General features: G+C 33.4%; 1 protein-coding gene across 1 annotated transcript; it reads left to right on the forward strand.

Moving 5' to 3' along the window:
• Positions 1-12,292: 12,292 nt before the first annotated feature.
• On the forward strand, positions 12,293-12,612 carry PpBr36_10885 (uncharacterized protein; the record flags this gene model as incomplete). The annotated part of the gene is made up of 2 exons (XM_029897993.1): positions 12,293-12,503; positions 12,602-12,612. 2 exons carry the CDS (start codon positions 12,293-12,295, stop codon positions 12,610-12,612), a joined length of 222 nt encoding a protein of 73 aa, XP_029743818.1.
• Between the last annotated feature and the right edge of the window lie 11,450 nt (positions 12,613-24,062).

Genomic DNA, 24,062 nt, shown 5'->3' on the forward strand with positions numbered 1-24,062 from the left:
GGTTTAATCGTTACAATTTTTTATTAATCGTTACAAAAAGAATCTGGCGGCCGGGAAAAAGGTTTTTATTATAGAAAAAAGAAAAAAAACTAACAAAAAAAAGAGGTATTTATAATTGGGTTTACATATAGGGTTTTCTACAAATAAAATAAAGTTAAAATAAAAACGCCAAAGTTTCCGGAGCTTAACCGTAACAATTATTACAATTCGCAATATCGAACCCTTTTATTTTTAATCGGGGTGCCGTTACGCCGTATTTACCTATATATAACTGAGGTTTTCAATTTACGTAACAATTATTATTATCCAGCATTTGGTCGTTGTATTTAAACCGTTAACTGGGGATTTTAATATTTGATAATTATATATTTTACGTTGCTTAATAACCCTCCGCTTTTGTTTAATCCAATTCGGCGTCGCCTTTTCGGTCGTTTGACCCTTTTATAATCCAAGGCACGTTATTTAATTTGATTAAAATGTAATTTTAATCGCCTTTTAGCTTTTAGGGTATAAATTTATAAACGTTTTTTTATTGGATAATTTTATAACCGTTAACGCTAACCAGCATTTTAACCTGTGGTTATAATACCGTTTAATTCGTTCGTCGGCGTTTATTAGTATATTTTCCCGAATAATTGTTCATTATATCCCTCGTTTTCTAAGGTGCCACCGTGTTTTAATTCCGCCGCTTTTTTTATTATTTGTGTAAATAGGAGGCGTAATTTCGTATTCCTTTTTCATATATTATTGGGAATTAAACAACGAAATAATTGCTATATTATTTAAATTATTTAATTAATTGTAAATTTGGAATATTTTCCAGCAAATCGTTTTTCGTCCATTCCCGGTTATAGAAATGGACGAGTTTTTTTGGCGATATTAAAGGTTACTAGCTTGGGTAGCACCAGCTGGGATGGTAAGTCGTATAGCCGCCGCGGGTTTGGGAAAAAAATAATTATAGCAAAATGGGTACCCCATTTATCCAATTGTTTAAATATATAATTTTTTTTGGAATTTTTCCTGGGTATTTTTATTGGCGGTTTTTAAAGGGTAGTGCGGGTGAAATTTCAATCTCGTGCACGCAGGCGTTGCAATAGTTTTTAAATTGGTTTATTGTAATAAATGGATTCGTTTCCTGTATAAAATCCAATATAATTCGTGGAAAATATTTAACGTTAACGAAGGTTTGCATATTTAGCGCTTTTTTTTAATTCTTTCCTATTTATTATTTCCTATTGCGTCCAATAGGGCGGAGCGCGTAGTTCGAATATACCCAAAAAGCCGGTCTGTGGTAATTCCGACGTTTTTGCCCGGTTATTGTCGTTTAAATTAAATTTAGCGATACGTGGAAGGTTAATAGGGAATAACCGTGTTTATAAATACGTTAAAAAAGTTTAAATAGGTAATTTGTAAATTTTTAACGTTTCTTCGTAATATTACGGGTTATTTGTTAATTTGGTTAATAATTTTGGCTTGGTTGGCTTATATTTAACGATGGAATTTTGCGTATCGAAATACCAGTAAAGCGTAAAAGAATATACGGTTATTTTACGGTTAGGCCCGCGTGCGGTTCGTCCGAGTTTTTACTACAGGTTTGCGGGGTCGTTTAATATTAACGTGCCGTACTATATTACACGCTCTATAATAGGTATATTTATACCCATACCCAAAAATAAAATGGAAAATATAATGCGAATTTAAAAATCCGGTTTGGAAAATTTTGCGTAAATTTTAGTTTTATCGATTTTAAATATAAATGTATTATACCGGATAATTATATCGGTTGCGTTTCGTTTAATAAATTTCCTAAATACAAGGTTTTTTATTTGGAATTAGCGTATTTGGATAATACGGTTTTTGGCGTTTATATATATAATAGTTTTAAAAATACGGGTGGCCGATAATAATATAATATTCCCTATTAGGAATAGGAAACGCCGGTAATCGTGAATTAGGGTTATACGTTCCAAATATTATATCATAATCGTAATTTCGGGTCGGTCGAAAGGCGTTTTAACGAAACGTATTATTTTTTTATAATATAATTGGTCGAAAACGTAAATTTTAGTTTTTACTATAAAAATTGCGGTGCACCCGAATATAAATACGGTTGCTGGTATAATTACCCGGACTAAACGCAATATGGAAAACAATTCCCTAAAATCCTTCCACTGTAAAATTATAAAACATTTACTAATAATAAATAAAGCGATACGTTGGTGGAATATAGGGTTTCTAAAAAGTTTAAAAAATCGGTAATTGGTGGTTTATTCCGAGTTTAAAAAAATGTGTGTATATTTACAAACGGTTTAAGGTTATATTAAATAAGATTAGTTTTGGCAATAAAAACCGTATATTTATATATACGTTTAAAATGGATTAGTCGATTAACTTGGGGTTTGCGGCGGGACAACGTTATATATTGCGTAATTGTTTTTGCCCTAATTTATTTAATGGGATTATTTGGACAATAATAATGTTACTGCGAATAACCGAAATGATTTGCAATATTATATTTTTCCCGTACCCGGTTTTTACCAGCAAAATAATACTTTTTATATTATGTAAAACCCGGTATATATATTGCATTTAGTTATTATATGGGATTCGTGCAGGAATATTGGGGGGTTTGTGGAGGTTTAAAAGCTATATAGCAGTTGAGGAAACGAGTTTATATTATAGGTTTAAATTACCAAAAGTTTTGGTTTTGGCGTATAATTCCGGGAAAATATGTACGTCGGAGGGGTTATTTACCGCCGCGTGTGCGGAATTGGGACCGCGAAAAACTGCGTCGATTTGGTGAGAAAACGAAATATATATAGGCGTATTTCCGGATATAATATATATATATAATTTAATAAGAATATATAAAGATTTGCGGAAATAATGTTTTTTTTGGGTGGATATATAGCGTATTATATAAAATATACTTTATACGAATTATAAAATTAATGGTTTTGCGTTTTTTGTATTAAAATTTATATGTAAAAATTCCTTTCGCTTTTGCAATTTTCCCTATATAAATTTTAACGGATTATAATCGTTATTGGTAAAATACGAAATGGGTATTAATGGTGTTTATAGGTGGATATATAGTACATTAAATGAAGTTTACCTTATGCGGATTATAAAATAAATGATTTTGCGATATTTGGATTAAAGTTTATATATAAAGTTTTATTCGTTTTTGCGATTTTTCACATATAAATTTTAACGGATTATAATCGTTATTATTAAAATGCGAAATGGGTATCGATGGTATTTTTGGGGTAATAATAGGGCTACCGCCATAAACGGATAAAGGGCGGGCTATATCCAGCTTTTAATTGGCGTGCCGGGTGCAAAAAATTTTAAATTTATAAAAAAGGCCTACCAATTCCTATTTTCAACGATATTTTCTTTTTCCGATATTTTGCGTAATTGTGGACTAATAAGGGAATATCGGTCGCAAAAAGGCCAAAAATACCGCCATAAACGGCAAAAATCGACAAATTATCCTCAAACCTAAACCAAAGCGTTTTTTGGATAAACCCACAGGTACATTGCAAAGCCGCAATTGAGCCACGAAGTGGAGCGAAGCGAACGGGGTGGATCAATTGTGGAGTTTTGGGCTTCAGGGATGAGCCCTGAGACTAGGGTGCAGTAGCGGTAATCGGTTTAAAATCTAAATTATTATTAAGATTAGGGCAATTACGGTTTTTTTGGGTTAATAGGTGTTAACAATAGGGGTTGCTAATAGGGGTTTAGGCATTAGCCTGGGTGCGGCGTGGTGCTAGTTACGCTATAAAGGCCTGTAATTATAGGGTTTAAATATATTAAATTGTTTATTAAAGTGGTTCACTAATTTTGGGATTAATAGTTTAAATTCATTAATGAGGAAGATTTTGCTTTGTCTCCCTTATATACTCTCCGACATGGAAATGGGGGTCCGCACCCCTGAAGGCGTTCCGGTGCCGCCCACGATTTTCCGAAAAATTATTTTATTTGCGTTGTTGAAAAAACACCCTCATTTCCATATAAATTATTTCTGGGTTCGCACTAATTTGCTAATTTGGTAATAATTTTAAGCCGATATAGGGCAGCTAACTCGTAGGTGCAGGGTGGGTGTTAAACCCAGTACAGGGTAAACCCCATTCGCTAACCCATTAAATCGCAACTCCTGTAACACAAAATATAACGGAAAATCCGATAACCCCGACAGCCCCACTTCAGCACTATCTATTGTGGCTTATATACAGATAAAGGTCAACCAGATAAATGCCCAATAACGCATACAATTAACAGGTTTATAAAGTAATAAAGGTGTTTTCTTAAAAACTTATACAAAATGATTTTTCGGAAAATCGTATATGGTATTAGAACCCTTTCTGGCGTGCGGACCTAGTCTCAGGGCTTAAACTAGACCCCCCTGCTTCGCAGTGGGGACCGAACGCTCCATGTACCTTTCAGCCATATGGCTTTTCAACCAATTACATTGGCCGAAAAGATCGCGTTCGTTCTAGTTTAAGGACATTTTGTCGCATTTCGCCGTTCATGGCGGTACTACCAACGATAATTTGTCGCATTTCGCCGTTTATAACGGCATTATTAATAATATACCTAATAATGCGATATCGCTAATAATTATTTTATTAATATAAGGATAATTGGTGGTATGTTGCCGTTTATAGCGGGTATATATAATATATACGCATTATGATAGTAAAAGAAAATGGTGTAATTATAATATATAATTAAATATTCCAATGAAATAATAAAAAAAAATTATAAGAGTATACAATAATTTACGTTGAATTTATTGGAGTTTGTTGATTATTTGAATGCCGGCCGCGTTTTAATAGCCACTGTATTTGGAAAGATATTAAAATATTGAGTAAAATTTGTAATTTTTCATTATATTTAATTTTTACTTTAAATAATGGTATATAATGTTAATTTTAGTTAAGATTACAGCTTTTATAGTTTAATAAACCTAACACTGCAAAGTGCATACAATTATCGATTAAAACAAAAATTTTATTGATATTTTTATATAAATTAACAATTTGTTAAAAAACTAAATAATTTACGCAAATATTGGTAAAGTTAAAATGTTTCTAATTTATGCATTCCTTTATCAACTTATTAATAAGTTTTATTTGAGTTTTTCTTTTATAAACTTTCTATAACTAAATAAAGCAAAAAATACAAAAATAATACAAATTTAGCATTTTTCTATATAAGAAAACAAAAAGGGCCGGTATTGTAAATCGGGTTTTACGTTAACGTTTGTTTATATACATAATCCACTTCTTCAAATTCTGGTTTTACTAATGTTAAAATTGGTAAGAATGTAAAAGCATTTCGATTGTAAAATCTATATAAGATTGGATACACTTTACCTATCCGCATATTTAACGGCTTATATAATCAGATATACGTACCAAGAGGTAACGTTATATTAGATATATATATAAACCATCCCCCACGTGCAAGAACCACAAAATCTGGCTACAAAACAAAAATAATATGAAATTAATCAAATAAAGCAAAAAGATTTATAAAATACATATTTAGCATTTTTTTATTAAACAGTTTTTAAAGCCGATATTATAATTAGGACTGGATTTGGACGTTTGCTTTCATAAGTAATCGAATCTCTGGAGTTTTGGTTTTATTATCGTTAAAATTGGTAAAAATATTAACGAGTTTAGATTATAAAGTATATATAAAAAAGTATATACTTTGCCTATCCGCTTATTTAACTGCTTATATAATGTGGTATATAAACCAAAATTTATTATAACGATATATATATATATATATACGACCTTCCACGGGCAAGAATTATAAAATTTGGTCAAAAATTAAAAATAATATTAAAATAAATCGAAAATCGAAAAGAAAATCGAAAAAACAGTACCGCTATAAACGGATTAAGGGCAGGTGGTATCGAATTCGGCCATTATAGAAAATAAAAAAATAAGTTAAATTGCTGCTAATAGCGATACTAAACGCTATTTTCAACGATATTTTCTTTTTTCAATATTTTGCGTAATTGTGGAATAATAAAGGAGTGTCGGTCGAAAAAAGGCCAAAAATACCGCCATAAACGGCGAAAATCGACAAATTGTCCTCAAACCTAAACCAAAGTGTTTTTTGGATGGACCCACAGGTACATTGCAAAACCGCAATTGAGCCACGGAATGGATCAATTGTGGAGCTCTGGGCTTCAGGGATAAGCCCTGAGATTAATACCACCTGCCTTTAATCCGCTCATGGCGGTTCTATTTTTTCGATTTTGTCTTAATTTTCGATTCTTTTTTATATCGTTTTTATTTCTTAACTAAATTTTAAACTTTTTGCCCGTGGGGGGTAATATATGTATAAATAACGGCATATCGAATTTTCGTATACACGCCTAATTATAAAAGCCGTTAAATAACCGGATAGGCAAGGTATATATAATTTTATATATAATTTACAATCGAAACGCTTTTATACGTTTATTAATTTTAACGATAATAAAACCAAATGTTAAGAGATTGGATTACGTAAACACATAAACGTCCACGTAAGGTCCGTTCTATAATATCGGCTAATCTCAGGGCTCGGCCCTGAATCCCAGAGCTCCGCAATTAATCCACTTCGTTCGCTTCGCTCCACTTCGTGGCTCAATTGCGGTTTTGCAATGTACCTGTGGGTCCATCCAAAGAACGTTTTGGTTTAGGTCTGAGGACAACTTGTCGATTTTCGCCGCTTATGGCGGTATTTTCGGCATTTTTGCGACCGACACTCCGCTATAAACAAATAAATCAAAATCCTAAAAATAAACGGTTTGTACGTTGATGATAGCATTTAATACCGCTACTAATTACAATTTAATTTATATTTTTATATATATAATTGGGCGAATTTGCTAGGCCCTGCCCTCAATCCGTTTATGGCGGTACTATTTTTCGATTTTATTTCGATTTTCTATTTTTCTTTATATTATTTTTATTCTTTTACCAAATGTTAGACTTTTTTCACGTGGGGGATGGTATACGTACAAACAACGATACAAGGAATTTTGGGGTATATACCTGATTATGTAAGCCGTTAACCAAGCGAATAGGTAAGGTATATATAATTTTGTATATAATTTATAAACGAAACGCTTTTATATTTTTACCAATTTAAACGATAATAATACCAAAATCTGAGGGATTGGATTACGTAGCTATATTAGCGCCCACGTGCAATCACTTTTCCAATATCAGCTTTTATAATATCTTTATTAAAAGAAATGCTAAAATTGTACAGTTTTTGTATTTTTTGTTTTATTTAATAAAATAAAACTGGTAAAAAGAAACGTTCTTTAATATTTATATAAAACAGTTTAATATAATGATTATATTGCAGCTTTTCTCGGTTTTACACATAATTGGGCGAATAATTAAATCTTTTATTAAATTGATTATTAAAATAAAAATATCAATAAAATGTTTATTTTAACCGATAATCGCGTGTATTTTCCACCGCCTCGTTAACATAAAAGCCCTTTCTATCATTGCACCGTTTACTTCTATAAAATATCACTGTTTAAAATAATAAATTAACTAAAACAACATATATTTAAAATTAGAAAATATTATTAATATTTAAATATTTATATAATCAAAAAAGCTATATCAACGGTTTATGCGTCAGCAAACCGTAAAAAAATCATTTATTGCAACGCAGGTTACCCCATATTTTTACGATTTTTATTTATTTATTTATTTCAATATTTAACTACATACAGTGGTTATACTGTTCGTATCGCGTATGCTGTGCATGCATAGTGCGAATACAGTATAACTACCCGCCATGATCGGGCAAAATCGACAAGTTGTCCTTAGACTAGAACGAGCGCGATCTTTTCGGCCAATGCAATTGGTCGAAAAGCTATGTGGTTAAAAGGTATATGGAGCGTTCGGTCCTTACTGCGAAGCAGGGGGGTCTAGTCTGAGCACTGAGACTAAATATCGGCTTTGATAATTCTTTTACAATAAGAAATGGTGAAATTGTACTGTTTTTAAGTTTTTTATTATATTTAATGGAATAGAATTGGTAATAAAACGTGAAATGATATTTATATAAAGTAATATAATATAATAGGTATATTAAGGTTTATTCATTTTCACATATAATTGGGCGCATTGTTAACTCTTTAATAAATGTTTTATTAGAATTAAAGTAATAACAAAATATTTATTTGAAATAATGATTGCATGCACTTTCCACCGATACGTTACTTCAAAAGCCCTTTTTCTTATAGAATAATTTATTGGCTTCAAATACCACTATCTAAAATAATAAATGAAATACATTGATATATATAAACAAATTAAAAAGGTTAATGTAATACTGAAAAATATATAACCAGAAAGGCCATACCAACGGGTCCTGCGCTCAAAAAATATAAAAAGATCACATATTATAACGCAGGCTACTGCATATTTTTACGACTTTTATGTATTTTGTTATTCGAATATTCAATTGCGCACAGTTATTGTACTGTTATTTTTGCGTATGCAGTGCATATACAGTGCAAATACTCGTCATAAACGGCGGAAATCGACAAGCTGTCCTCAGACTGGAACGAGCGCGATCTTTTCGGCTAATGCAATTAATCGAAAAGCTATGTGGCTAAAAGGTATATAGAGCGCTCGGACGCCGCAGGGGTTTAGTCTAAGCACTGAGACTAGCACTACGCCGCACCTAGGTTAATGCCTAAACCCCTGTTAGCAACTTATATTACTAACAGTAATACGTAATAATTAGTTTATTTTATCCTTTAGCATTATTTATATATGCACTATCACCATTATTAATAATCCCAGTGCTTGGATTAAACCCCCCTGCTTCGCAATGGGGTCCGAACGCTCCATATACCTTTTAACCGCATGGTTTTTCGACCAATTACATTGGCCGAAAAGATTTCGCTCGTTCTAGTCTGAGGACAACTTGTCGCATTTCGCCGTTTATGGCGGGTATTTGCGCTGTGTTTGCACTATATCTGCACTGCATACGCAAAAACAACGGTACAATTACTGTTCGAAGTTAAATATTCGAATAACAGAATACATAAAAGTCGTAAAAATATGCGGTATCCCGCATTGCAATATTTGAATATCTATTATTTTTTACACGCAATGACCGTTGTTATAGCTATTTACTTTTACTAATGTTTAAATATAAAACATATCTTTTGAGTTTTTAGTCTATCTTACTATATTTAATTCATTGCTATAAAAAATAATATTAGATATGAATGTATCAAATAGTTATATAGTATATACTTCCAATGATTTAACGTTGCACAGTGTACGCAGGTATTATTTAAAGTAAATATTATATTGAAATTTTAATATCAAATAGTAATTTATTAGAAGACTTAATCATTCGCCCAATGCTTCATTAGATCAAAAGAGTTTTACTATAACTACCTCATTATAGTAATACAAATAAGTTTTATATAATTAATTAAAGTCACAAATAAAAATATACAAAATTAATTGTTCTTTTATACAAAAGAATAATTAAACCGAATATTCAAAGTCCGTTCTCACGTGAACGTTTATTTATATACATTATCCAATCCCTGAGACTTGGGATTAATTGTCGTTAAAATTGGTTAAGATATACAAGCCTTGCGATTGTAAATTATATACACAAATATATATACCTTACGCATCCGTTTATTTAACGGCTTATATAAAACGGTATATATAACAGAACCTTCTACATCGCTATTCAAACGTATACTACCCCACACGTACAGAAACTTTAAAATTTGATAACACAATAAAAATAATATTAAAAAAAAATCAAAAATCGACAAAAAATTGAAAATGTAATACCGCCGTAAACGGGTTAGGGGCGGGGGCTACTAAATTCGCCCAATTGTACGTATAAAAATGAAAAAATAAATCATTGTTAATAATTTGATTAAATGCTATATCCAACGTATAAACCGTTTATTTTTACGATTTCTATTTATTTTTGTATAACGGAGTATTCGTCGCCAAAATGCCGAAAATACCGCCATAAACGGCTAAATTGGACAAGTTTTCCTCAGACCTGAACCAAAATGTTCTTTGGATAGACCCACAGGTACATTGCAATACCGTAATTAAGCCACGCTCAATGGTGGAGCTCTGGGCTTCGGGGATAAGCCCTGAGACTAGCATTAACCTAGGTGCGGCGTGATATTAATTAGTGTGATAAAGCTTGTAATTATAGGGGTTAAATGCATTACATGCGCTCATTTTGGCATTAATAGCTTAAATGAATTGGTGCGAGTAATTTTGCTTTACTTACCTTATATACCTGCTAATATGGAAATGGGGGTAATAAACGCGTTCCTGTACCGCGCACGATTTTCCGAAAAATTATTTTATGTAGGGTTTTTAAACAACACCTTTATTATTATATAAACTATTTTTGGGTTCGCACGCAGTGGTACATGGTCATTGATTCATAAACGCAGGGTGAGTATTATACCTGGTATAGGGTAAGCCCCATTCGCTAACCTTTAAATCGTAACTCTGATAATATAAATAAACGGATAATTTAATGACCCCGACAGCCCCATTTTGGCACTTTATATTGTGGACTAGATAGAAATAAAGGCGGACCCGTTAAAGGCAAAATAATGCATATGATTAACAACAGTTTAATACGGTTTAACATAGTTCGGGTTTTAGCCGTAAATCTATCGATAATCTTACGCGGAAAAATATCGTTTATTATATTATTTTTACCGGGACGGTATTCGAAAATAATATCGGGATTAGTTGAATAATTTATTGTGTTTCGCAAACGTATACAGTTTTTTTGGCTCGCTTAGTACAATAAGGCCTAGTAACTGGTATAAATATAAACCTTAGTACCTAATAAGTCTAGTTCGAAATCCTTTAGCGTATTAGTTACAATTAATAGTTTTTAGTCCTAAATCGAATCGTTTTATTTAGCAGGGGATATGGTGTTAGATAACTAGCCGATTGGCTTCCAATTGCCATCTTCCTATTATTGCCATACGACATTGGCGGTGGCCCTGCCACTATTATTCAGTAAATGTATTCGGAAGATTAATAGAGAGTTATTCATATAACTTCCAAAAAATACAAACATATTTTGGGATCATTATCGGAATTACCGGCAGCTATTAAACTTTGGTATTATATATAGTGCATAAATTATTGCTGGTCAAAATTTGGGGTTAGGTTTCCTTTTTTGCGTTTATCATGGGCCACCTGTAGTGCTTGCCTGGTTGTGGCACAGCCAAATTACTATATTTAATTGTTTAATTAATAAACCTTACTGTTGTTCTTTTTCCTTCTATATATATATATATATATATATATACTTCAAAATCGAGCTAATGTAATACGAATAAGGAATCGCGTAACCTGTTTCTATGGTCAAATACAGTGGGTTAAAACAATTAAACGTTTTGGACTGGGTACCTGGCATTTTCAATAATTGAAGTAAAATTATAATCGGTTTCAAATAAATATTAAGGTTAGCTAGGGTTTAATTGCTGTTTAGCAGTCCTAAAATCGTATTTATTTACGTGGTAATAAGCGTGTTTTGTATAAATTATATTGCCGATGTAATTTTTTTAATCTGTATAATTTGTAATTCCCAATTGAGATTTTATCAATTATTTTGTCTTTTTTTTGGCGTTTACGTTAGGTTACGTGATTCCTTTACTTAGTCCGGGCTCCATTTGCTAGGAAGCTTTCGTCGCGTTTATCATTTACGAGGGGTGATACCCCACCTGGCCTTTTTTGTACCGGCTCACCTTTTTGGCCGTAATACAATGGTGCCCCCAGTTAGCGGATACCCACCAAAATAAGGAAATATTGAATTAAAAAAGCAAAGCGCAAGTTTATACAAAACATAAACATTCAATATAAGCATAATTAAAGAAAAGGTAAATTGAAAGCCATAATACTTTCGTCAAAAGCGGTCCGATAAAAAAATATTTTACAAGCTTGCCTTTTTATATTAAGTGTAAATTATGCATTGAACGTCCTTTGTTTCTATTAACAGCATCGTTTTTAAATAAGGTCATCAAATGGAATTTCATACCTTTATGCGGATTCATGCAAACCGAAATCAGTAAAAAATGCTTTTGATAATATAATATAAATACCTCACCTTCTTTCGACTACTTCGTGATTTCTCCATTTCTATTCCTGCTTTTCATTTCAAAGCCAAAAGTTTAAGTTCAGCTTTTGATATACCAAAGTCTTCTGTTATTTTTTTTCAATTTACCAAAATGCAACTCTCCAAAATCACTTTCGCTATTGCATTATATGCAGTCGGAATTGCAGCACTTCCCACTCCGGCCAGCCTAAATGGCAACACTGAGGTCGCAACCATCTCCGACGTTAAACTTGAAGCTCGCAGCGACCATTATCAAAAATGCTCCAGATGCGGCTTTAGCAGCGATGATCCCCACGAGTACGTGAATCACAAATGCAACCGATGTAAGTAAATATCTGAATACATAATTTGAATCATATTAAAAAAAGAATTATCCTAACATTTAATTTTAGAGCGTACGAACTAAATGGAATTTTTCAAGCGCGTGACTGACAGTTATGGATTATGGTAATTTTAAAGAAGTGAAAAACGAATTTTAAATATCTGGTGTCACAGCCAGGCATATATCGGAGTGTGAGGATCAGGCCCCCAAACCTACCCTCAGAATCACGACTCGGCTCCACGCCGAGCCAGGGATCGGATAAAGGGATCCACTGACCCCGGACTTAGACGTGTCTCTCCAGCGCGCCGTCAATTATAATTTCTTTTTTCTCTTCAGTCTAGAATTTCCGTTAATAGTGCCTATTAATCTCAAGGCTTATCCTAGAACGAACGCTCCGCAATTAATCCTATTAACGATATGGGCTGCCAACAGGGGCTTAGGCATTAACCAAAGTGTGACGTGGTATTAAACAGTGCTGTAAAGCCTGTAATTACAGGGGTTAAATGCACTAAATGCAATAAATTGGTTACAATAATTTTGGGATTAATAGTCTAATTAGTCGGTGGGAGAAACTTTGCTTTATTTCCCTTATATACCTTCCGATATCGAAATGGGGGTCCGCGCGCCAAAAACTTTCCGGTGCCGCAAGGATTTTCCGAAAGATCATGTTTATTATATAGGTGTTGGGATAGCCTCACAAGCGCGCATGCACGAATAGGGAGATGCGGGGCGGAGGATTCGACCCGGCGGAACGGGATAACTAATTGCGTTATACGGGCCGCACGCAAAGTTTTTAGCTAACGGTGCAATAACAACGTATTATCGTCAAATTTGAATAAGGTATTACACCGAATATATCCGAATATAGAAAAATATATTATTATTACCTCTTATACTAAATTTTACCATGATATATTAAAAAGACGACGGTTTTACAAATAATATTTAATAAATAGAAATATAACGTCCAATTGTACGAAATTTACGAATTGGTAACGTAAAGAAATAAATCGCGCGTACCAAAACTTATTCCATTAATTATTTAGCCGTTGGAATCCGGTGTATGCTATTACTTGATGCTTAAATTAAGTATTTTCCGATGAAAAAATCACAAGGTTAACATTGGACGAAGTCACAACGCTTATATTAGAGTATTAAATCGCATATTGTCGTGCGACGATAATATAATCTCCATCCGAACGAATAATTATTGCAAGAATGATGATAATAAACAATATACCAAATACGCGCGACGAAAATAACCACAAATTCGAGAAACAACAGTTATTTACAGCGAAATTATTACGCACATTTGTTTAAACTAAAATAATCGAAACGAACGGAATTAACGGTGTATAATAATTATTATATTTTCCCGTATATAGAAAATTAATTACCGCCTGGTGTTTAACAATTATCAACTCCCAGAATAACCACTATTTATTTTATATAAAGTTGTTATAAAACTTTAATTAATAAACGCAAAACCAACAATGCGGCAATATATAATTTTAAACAATAATTGCGCGACTAATGCCTGTTAACTATATGCGTTATTTACCATGTAATGGGTCCACATTTATTTGTATATAGGCCACAATAAATAATGCCGAAGTGGGGCTGTCAGGGTTGTCGGATTATCCGTTATATTTTGTACTATAGAAGTTGCGATTTAACGGTCAGCGAATGGGGTTTGCCCTATACCGGGTTTAACACCGACCCTGTACCGGATTAAAAATTTCACCAAATTAGCAAATGAGTGCGAACCCAAAAATGGTTTGTATAGCAATAAAGTTGTTTTTTCAATAACGTATACGAAATAATTTTTCGGAAAATCGTATGCCGTACCGGAACGCTTTCTGGCGTACGGACCCCCATTTCGATGTCGGAGGATATATAAGGGAGATAAAACAAAGTCTCCCCCACCAATTAATCTAAATTATTAATGCCAAAATTATTGTACCATCTTAGTGCATTTAATGCATTTAAGCCCTGTAAATACAGGCCTTTATAGCGCAATTAGCACCACGCCGCACCTAAACTAATGCCTAAACCCCTGTTAGTAACCCATATTATTAATAAAAATATAAAGGAAAGTCCGATAGCCCCAATAACCCCATTTCGGCACTAATGATTATGGTTTATATACAAATAAAAATGGACCCATTACATGCTAAATAACGCATATAATTAATACCCCCTTTTTTGCTATTATTTACATAAAATTGAAAAAAAAGTATATAAAAAATAAAACCCTAAAAAAAATCCCCCTTATGTCCCAACCCGACTCGAACTCCCGATGTAAGCCCCCTGGATGATTAAACCCTTTATACCGACCTGTTAACCCCGAAATGGACGAACCCCCGAATTGGAAAAAACCCCCAAAATTGTAACAACCCCCGGATTCAAACCCCCGATTTGCATAATATTAACCCACGGAATTAACTATTAAGCCAAATAGCTAATTTGGCTATTTGTTGGTAATAATCCAGATTAGGTATACTATATAGGGTATTTCGAATGCGTAAATCGCCCAAAATACGAGCCTTTTCAATTTTGATACAATTTTTGGTATAAGGTCGGTAAAATTTGTTTATTAATTAACCTATGCAGGGTAAATTTGGGTAATACGGACAGTATCGGGCTAACAAAGATCCAATACTGCAAACAAAGGAAATGTGGTGGGTAATTAGCTAACGAATTAATTAAGTAATACTTTAAAATTTAATAAGTAAAAACTAAATTTTTAAAAGTTTAAACCCTATAAATTTTAAAAAGATTTTGTGAATTGGAAGTGTTAAGGGTTTTGTTAAACCATTAGCGGGTATGTCTTTGGATTCGAGGTATTTTAGGGTTACTAATCCTTTTATAATTAACTCCCGTGCGTAATAAAATTTTAATAACGTATATTTAATACGTTAGTGGTCCGTAGGGTTATATACGTCAGCTATAAAGCCTGTATTATTTCCAAATATTGCAATAAAACCTATTACAGGTAGTCTAATCCTTATAAATAAGCTTTTAAACCGTTGTGTTTTACGCAGGGTTTCCGCTAAAGCATCGGTTTTGGTTTCTGGAATGTTTAAAATTACAATATTAACTTTTTTGCATTTCCACTTTATAAGGCCCCCAAAAAGGTATATAAATATCCGTAAATGAATTTTAAATTTTCCTTAGCCCCGGTAAAATCGGTATTAATAAAACCCAATAATTTTAGGCTTTTAAAACCCCCTATTAATAAATTGGGTGGTAATTCGGTTTTAAATATTTTATTTCCGTAATAAATAAATAAGGATTCAATACCCGTTAAATAACGTAATAGGTTTTTAGCTGCCGTTAAATGGATTGTCATAATTTTTGTTAAAAAACGTAAAAACCATTAAACCGCAAAACCGATATCCGGGCGCGTTAATAATATTAAATATATAAGGGTGCCGATAATACGCTATAATAATTTAATTTTTAACGCATTTACGGGTCTACCCCCGCTACATTGTATTGTACCCAATTATAAAGGAATAAATATAGGTTTGCGATTAATTAATCCGAATACTGCTAATATTTCTTTTGTATATTAGCTTTAATGGAGTTAAAATAGGCGTTTAAATTTATCCTTTATAATTTAAACGTTTCAAAATCAAGTTGCAGGGCCCCTGTTTTCCAACGCGTATATTTTATTAGAACGGGTTTTTAAATCCTAAATATATTGCAATTTAGGACCTATTAGCAGGCAGTTATTTACAATGGTAACGATAAAATGTTTGGATTTAACGTTATAAAAGACAATGGGATTAGAAATTAACGGTTTAAAACCTTTTTTGAAAAATAGGGTTTTAAACTTGTTTTACCAATTTTTCGGACCCTGTTTCAAACCGTATAGCGCCTTATCCAACTGTATAACCTGCAATTCTTTCGGATTATAACCCATTTCCACTAAAGTTTTAGCGGTAATAAAGTTGTAAAATTTGGCCCATTCCTTAAAACCGTTTGGAATTTGCAAGTATATATTTACGTCGGTAAGGTTATTATTCAAAAACGCACCGATAAAATCGATTTGTTTTATTTCCCAATTTTGTGCATTAGCTATGGCTAATAATATACGTCAGGTAGGCGGTATATTAATTCTAGCAAAAATTTCGATATAATTTAGGCCTTCGACCTGTAAACAACCCCTAATAACAAACCTAGCTTTATATTTTATAGGTTTTTTATTTTTATCCTTTTTTAATTTAAATACCGGCCGGGTAAAAACAAATTTGCGGCCTATAGGCATTTTAGTTTCAAAAACAAAACGGAAGGTTTTTGCAATAACGATCTGGTCGAATTTAAACGTTAAAGCAGTTAACTATTTAGTAATTTTAGGATTATCTTAAGCCTGTGAGTAACTCCTTGGTTCACCGTCTTTAGTGGGCTTTTTCTTTATTTTTTTGGGTTTAAAAACAAAAATAATGCACGTAGTTTATATCCATTAAATTTGGGTTTTCGAACTGCGAATTTAACTCCATATTCTATATTTTAGGTGCTGAAAACACCGGAATTCCCATTATTTTAAATACTGGATTAGGTACCCCTACCGTTATACGTTTTGGGGGGCGAACAATAAATTATACAAACCTAATGGGTATTATATTTTCAGGGTTTAAATACCCTGTAATGGGTGGTAACTACCCTGTAATAAATAGTAATCACCCTATATTTTCAGCGTTTTTAAGGGATAATTATCCGCTGGAACGCTGTTAATTTCGTTTTTCAATTTAAAATTAAAATCCCCCTTTAAATTTGTATTTTCCCCTATTAAAATTTATAGCGTTTCTTTTAAAATAACCAAATTTCAACGGTTATACCCTTTACAGTTTTTACGGTAAGGGTTTTATATACGGCCCGTTTAACGGGTATATAAACCAACGCTGTAAAATTTAATAAATGGGTTAAAGATTTCACCGTTTCGGTACGGGGACCCAATTTATTAAATTTTTGGCGTTTTTCCAGCGGTAAAATAACCTGGTATATAGTACTAATAACCCGAAAATGCTCTAGACTGGGCTTATACGGTAATCCAGGTTGGAATTCGGAATAAAATTCCTCGTAAGGCAGTAAATCCCTATTAACTACGGCTATACGGTTAATTAAATTAATTACGGTAAATAATAAATAATATTATAAATATAATAATAAACCCGCCGCTATAATGGTAAACCGAAACCTATCTAAAATAACCCTAACGGACCGTTCCGTTAATCCGTTTTAGCCGTGGTTATAGGGATTCGGAATGCTAAAATTAACATTTTTATTTGTAAACCAAATTTAAAACTCTGTATTAACCTTATACCCCCCATCGAAGTGAAAATTCAGGGGGTAGCGCCCGTACGTAGCCTTTAAAACCCTAAAAAAACCTTTAATAACCACTAAAACCGTAGGTCCTGTTTTATTTTTAAATGGGATAAACCACCGAAAACGTAATTTTCGGTCCATTAATAACAAAAATACGGGCTTTTTATTGTGAGGATTAGGCTTAAAAATCACTATATTACCCTTTATAAAATCGAAAATATTAGGGGGTGTAAGGAGTGCGACTTTATTTGGACGCTCAATAAAAATAGCTTTACCGCAAATAATATAAGTAATTGCCCTGATTTTGTCAAAATTAGGTAAACCTTTTATAATTTTAACTTTATTTTTTAGCAATAATAACTTTATATGCCCCAAACGCCTGTGTTATAACCGGGTTTTTTGGGCCTGGATTTCGTTATAATTATTTGTAATTCCGTCTCCTTTAAGGGTTAACCAACCTCCGTAATCCGTTTGAAACCTGAAGGGAAGTAATTTACAAGGGCCTGCTTTGAATCCGATAACAAAAAAGGTTTTAATAACGGATTTCTTATATGGGAAACCCCCTTTTTTTCGGAAATAGTCCCTTTTGTATTAGGTTATATAAAAAGGTCACTTAACGGTGTGCCGGGCCTACGGGGCCCAATCTTACGTGGATTTTCAGGGTTTTTACCGCTAAATTTCTGCGTTATAGGTGAATTTACGGCTATTTCCGTATTTTGTTCGGGATTTAGCTCTTCCGTTACCGTATTTTCTTCCGGTTCCGAATCAGTGTAAATTTTATAAGCCCCTTTAGGGTTTATATTATTCAATTTTACTTCCAACGGGGCTGCGTAGCCCTTTGTAGCCCCCTGTGAAGCCATGCCAAAAACGGTATTATATTCACCTATTATATAGGCGTAATTTGAAATAATGTTATTTTGAACAAGGATATCGCACCATTTAACTTTTAAATAAAACGAATATTTAACGGTATTTAAACGTTTTTACGCTTTGCGATCTTTATCGTACAAGGTATTTTCTAATAGTACGCCCCCTATATTATAATGTATAAAACCACTAACGATATTTATTCCAAACGAGGGGATATATAAAACGTTATTTAACGTAATTTTTCTAAATTCGTCAGCTTTTTGGCCGTAACGGACCTGTATTTTTACAATTCCGGTGTTTACAAACCTAACAGGGCCACCTCCTGTACCGATTTCGATTGTAAAACCGGGGGTATAATCGGTAAAAAACTGCTTATTTGCAAAAATATAGTGCGAGCTACCTATATCGTACAGGATAGGGTAACCTAATTTCCATAATTTAGGGGTCCTTTTTACGCCGCGTCCAGGTTTCGTTTTAACTTTAAAATTAGCTGCTAAAACCTGTGGTTTTAACGTTTTACCGGTATCGGTTTCCGAATCCGAATCCAAACGTAATTTTATAATTCCGCTAATAGCGGAATTAACCTTCTGTTCCAAAGCATTATACGCTGCCCTTTCGTTAGCGTTATTTGGAATCGAGCCCGTAAATAATTCGAAATCCATAAAAATCATGGCCGTTCCAGCGGTTAATTCGCTGAAATTGGAGGAATTAGTATTTTTTGCAAAAACAGAATCCGAATTAGAGTTTTTATTTTTTTTCGTGATTTAAAGGTGGTTTCCTGCCCATTATTTTCCTTTTTGGCGCCCTTTTTAGCGTTTCTTTTACCCGTTTTTCTGCCTTCAGACCTATAATTAGCGGCCTTAGCCGTTGTAAAACTTAAAATCGAATTTTCGGATATAAGGTCAGCCATAAAATATTGTAAATTTAATTTTTCCGAATTTTGGCCTATTGCCTGCAGGGCCCGTTAAATATTGCGTTGGCGTTCGGTCCAAATAAGGAATATCCTTTCCAGGGCCCGTAAATACTGATTTCGTACATTTACGGGGTTAATTTGCACGTTGGTATTCGCTAATTTAGCTACCATTAAGTTAAAACGGCTGTTAAATTCAGGTATTATTCCTTTAAATTTTGAAAAATTTAAAGCGTGGAATTCCCAATATAGTAAATCTGGATTAATTTCGGGTGCAACGAAATAGTTATTTTCCAGGGTTTTATTAACCGTTACGGGGTTGGAATGCCATGCAATAAATTTTAAAAATTCCTTGGTTAAACTGTTTTTTAAAGCAATTGTAGGATTAATTGCTTGTTTTCCGGTAAGGTATAACGAATTTTAGGGTTGGAAAAAAATTCCACTGCTTTTATAACTTTAAATTGTACTATTAACGCCTATTTCCACAAATCGTAATTATTAACCCCTACTAATTTACAATTTTCGGGGAAAGAAAATACCCGTTTCGATAATTTTTCATTTATCCCGTTATTCAAAATTAAGTTACCAAATGGATTAGGGGATGCGGTAGCGGGTTTATTTTCCGAATTACTATTAAAATTAATGGAATTACGGTTTTTTAGGGTTAATAGGGTAGTTAATTGTTAAATTGTCCTTTAAAATTAATCCATTTGCGTAGTTCACGCTTTTAATCGCAGGTTTTAAACCTGTAATTTAGCGGTTAAAATTTCGTTTGGGCTGGGTTTAGGCCTTTTATTTGTTGGAATTGGGCCAGAAAGGCCCGATATAGCGTTGTTTTCGACTGTAAAATAATTTAAATTATAATTGCAATTCGCTAATTTATAGCTATAATTAATTAACTTAATTGTTTAAGGGTAAATACCCTATTTTAATTTAGGATCTGTCATACCGTTTACCTTTTAACGGGTATAGGCTTCTAATTACCATTTACAGGGTTTATTACTATTTTTAATAATTAAAATCCATTAAAATAGAGGGTTAAAATCCCTAAAATCCGTAATTAATGGGTTCCCTGTTATTTGTACTAATCCAGGTACACGTAACGAATTCAATTCGTTAAAAAGATGCAGGGTAGACTGCAGGGTATCGTACAGGGTAAATTAACCACTAATATAATTCCGCTAATGGGTTTATAGGCTATTGTAAACCCTATTAAACGCATTAAAATATTTCGTGGGCTATTAGCGAACGAATACAGGGGTTTTTAGCCCTAATTCGCCAACGTAAACCCTATTAAAACTTAAACCAATTACAATAGCGTGCACGATTTATAAAAACCACACCAAAAATTTTGGATTTGCAATGCAAACGATCGTTGCAGTATTTAAAAGGGCCTAAATCGAACGTTAATTTTTAGCGATCCTTATTGTAAAAACAGGGGGTTAAATGCTAAATTAACGCCAAAACCAACAATTTCGTATAAAAACAGCAATATTTTCGTTAATATACGTATTGTAAAAATGCGACAATAACTAGAATAAAGCTTAAATTTTAGGTTTTCCAGCGATGCAAAATGCATTTTAGTGCATAAATTAGAATTTTTCCGGGCTTATAGCCTATTAACAGTATAAGTTATCAACTAGGGGTTAAATATTAGTTTAGGTGCGGCGTGGTGCTAATTACGTTATAAGAACTTGTGATTATAGGCTTTAAATACATTAAATTTACTAATTTTGGGACTAATAAATTTAATTTATTGGTGGGGGAAATTTTGCTTTATTTCCCTTACATATTTTCCGATATCGAAATGGGGGTCCGCACCCCGAAAAGGGTTCCGGTGCCGCACACGATTTTCCGAAAAATTATTTTGTATGCGTTGTTGAAAAAACACCTTTATTTCCATACAAACTATTTCTGGGTTCGCACTAATTTGCTGACTTGGTGAAAATTTCAACCCGGTACAGGGTAGCTGACTCGCAAATGCAGGGTGGGTGTTAAACCCGGTACAGGGTGACACCCCATTCGCTGACTTTGAATCGCAACTCTTGCAACACACATAGCGGAAAATCCGACAGCCCCAATAGCCCCACTTCGGCACTATCTATTGTGGCTTACATACAGATAAAAGTGGGCCAATTACATGCTAAATAACGCATATAATTAACAGTAAGGCAATAAACTGTTAAATTATCCTTGAAAATTAATCCGGTTGCGCAATTAAAGCGTTTAATTGCAGGTTTTGGGCCTGTAATTTAACGCTCAAAACCTCTGTTGGGCTGGGCTTAGGCCCCGTATCTATTGAAAATGGGCTTAGAAGGCCCGATATAGGGCTGTCTTTCATTGTAGGGTAGCCTAAATTATAATTGCAATTCGCTAATTGAGAGTTATAATAAACTAATTTAGTCGTTTAAGAATAAATACCCTATTTTAGGATTTTTTATACCGTTTACCTTTAAACGGGTATAGGACCGTAATTGCCAATTACAGGGTTTATTGCTATTTTCAATGGTCGAAATCCATTAAAAATACAGGGTTGGAATCCCTAAAATCCGCAATTAGTGGGTGCCCTGGTATTTATACCAATCCAGGTACACGTAACGAATTTAATTCGTTAAATGGGTGCAGGGTAATTTGCAGGGTATCGTGCAGGGTAACGTGCAGGGTAACGAGCCAATTAACGTCATTCCGCTAACGGGCTTATAGGCTATTACAAACCCTATTAAACGTATTAATATTTTAATGGATTATTAGCGAACGAATATAGGGGTTTTTGGCCCTAATTCCCCAGCGTAATCCCCATTAAAATTTAAGCTAATTACAATGGCGTGCACGATTTACAAAAACCACACCAAGAATTTTGGATTTGCAATGCAAGCGAGCGCTGCAATACCTGAAAATTAGGCCTGAATTGAACGCTAATTTTCAGCGATCGTCACTGTAAATGTAACGGGTTAAATGCTGAATTAGCGCCTATAACCAACAATTTCGCACAAAAACAGCAATATCTTCGTTAATATACGTACTGTAAAAATGCGACAATAACCAAAATAAAACCTAAATTTCAGGTTTCCCAACGATGCAAAATATATTTTGGTGCACAAGCTAAAACCTTTCCGGGTCTATAACCTGTTAACAATATGGGCTGCTAACAGGGGTTTAGGCATTAGCCTGAGTGCGGCGTGGTGCTAGTTGCGCTATAGAAGGCCTGTAATTACAGGGGCTTAATACCTGTAATTATAGGGCTTAAATCCACTAAATATATTAGAATTATTCACTGAAATGGTTCATTAGTTTTGGGATTAATAGCTTAAATTCATTAATGGGGGAAATTTTGTTTTATTTCGTTTATATATTTTCCGACATCGAAATGGGGGTCCGCACGCCAAATAACGTTCCGGTGCCGTATATAATTTTCCGAAAAATTATTTTATATGGGTTTTGGAAAAAACGCCCTTATCGCCATATGAACCATTGCTGGGTTCGCACTAATTTGCAAATTTGGTGAATTTTTAACCCGATATAGCGTAGCTGACTCGTAAGTGTCGGGTGGGTATTAACCCGATACAGGGTAAACCCCATTCGCTGACCTTTAAATCGCAACTCCTGCAATACAAAATAACGGATAATCCGACAACCCCGACAGCCCCATTTCGGCACTATTTGTTATGGCTTATATACAGATAAACGTGGACCTACCACATGCTAAATAACGCATATAAATCATAATAAATAATCCCATTTTTATAAATAAGTTTTTCAACCTTTATATTTTACGCAAAATTCCATTAAAATATCGGTTTCGCTTTTTAAATTGTTTCAATTTGTAATATTAAACTTTTGCATTTCCACGTTGGAAGGCCTCCAAATAAAGTATATAAATGTCCGTAAATGGGTTTTGAAATCTTTTTTTCCGGTAAAATCATTATGACTTAAACCGGATAATTTTGAACTTCAAAACCCCCAGTTAAGAAATTGGGCGGTAGTTTAATTTTTAGTACCTTATTTCCGTAAGAAATGATCAGGGATTTAATACCCGGTAAATAACGCAATCGGTGTTTAATCGCCGTTAAATGGATTTAAATAATTCTTATTAGTCACGTAATCATTATTAAACCGTAAAACCGATGTCCGGGCGCGTTATAGCATTAAATATATTATGGCGCTGACAATACGTTATAATAATTCGACTTTTAACGCATTTACGGGTGTACCACCGCTATATTTTGGTTTACCCGGTCATCAAAAATGAAAAGAGGTTTGCAACTAATTACACCGAACGTTATTAATATTTCTTCTTAATACTAGTTTTGGTGGAACCAAAATAGGCCTTTAAACCTATTTTTTATCATTTAACCGTTGAAAAGATAGGTAACGGGGCCCTTATTTTCCAGCGCGTATACTTTTTTAAAACGGGGTTTTACATTCTAAATATATTTCAATCCAGGACTT

The sequence above is a fragment of the Pyricularia pennisetigena genome (genome assembly GCF_004337985.1).
Source record: "Pyricularia pennisetigena strain Br36 chromosome 4 map unlocalized Pyricularia_pennisetigena_Br36_Scf_11, whole genome shotgun sequence".
Classification (NCBI taxonomy): Eukaryota; Fungi; Ascomycota; class Sordariomycetes; order Magnaporthales; family Pyriculariaceae; genus Pyricularia; species Pyricularia pennisetigena.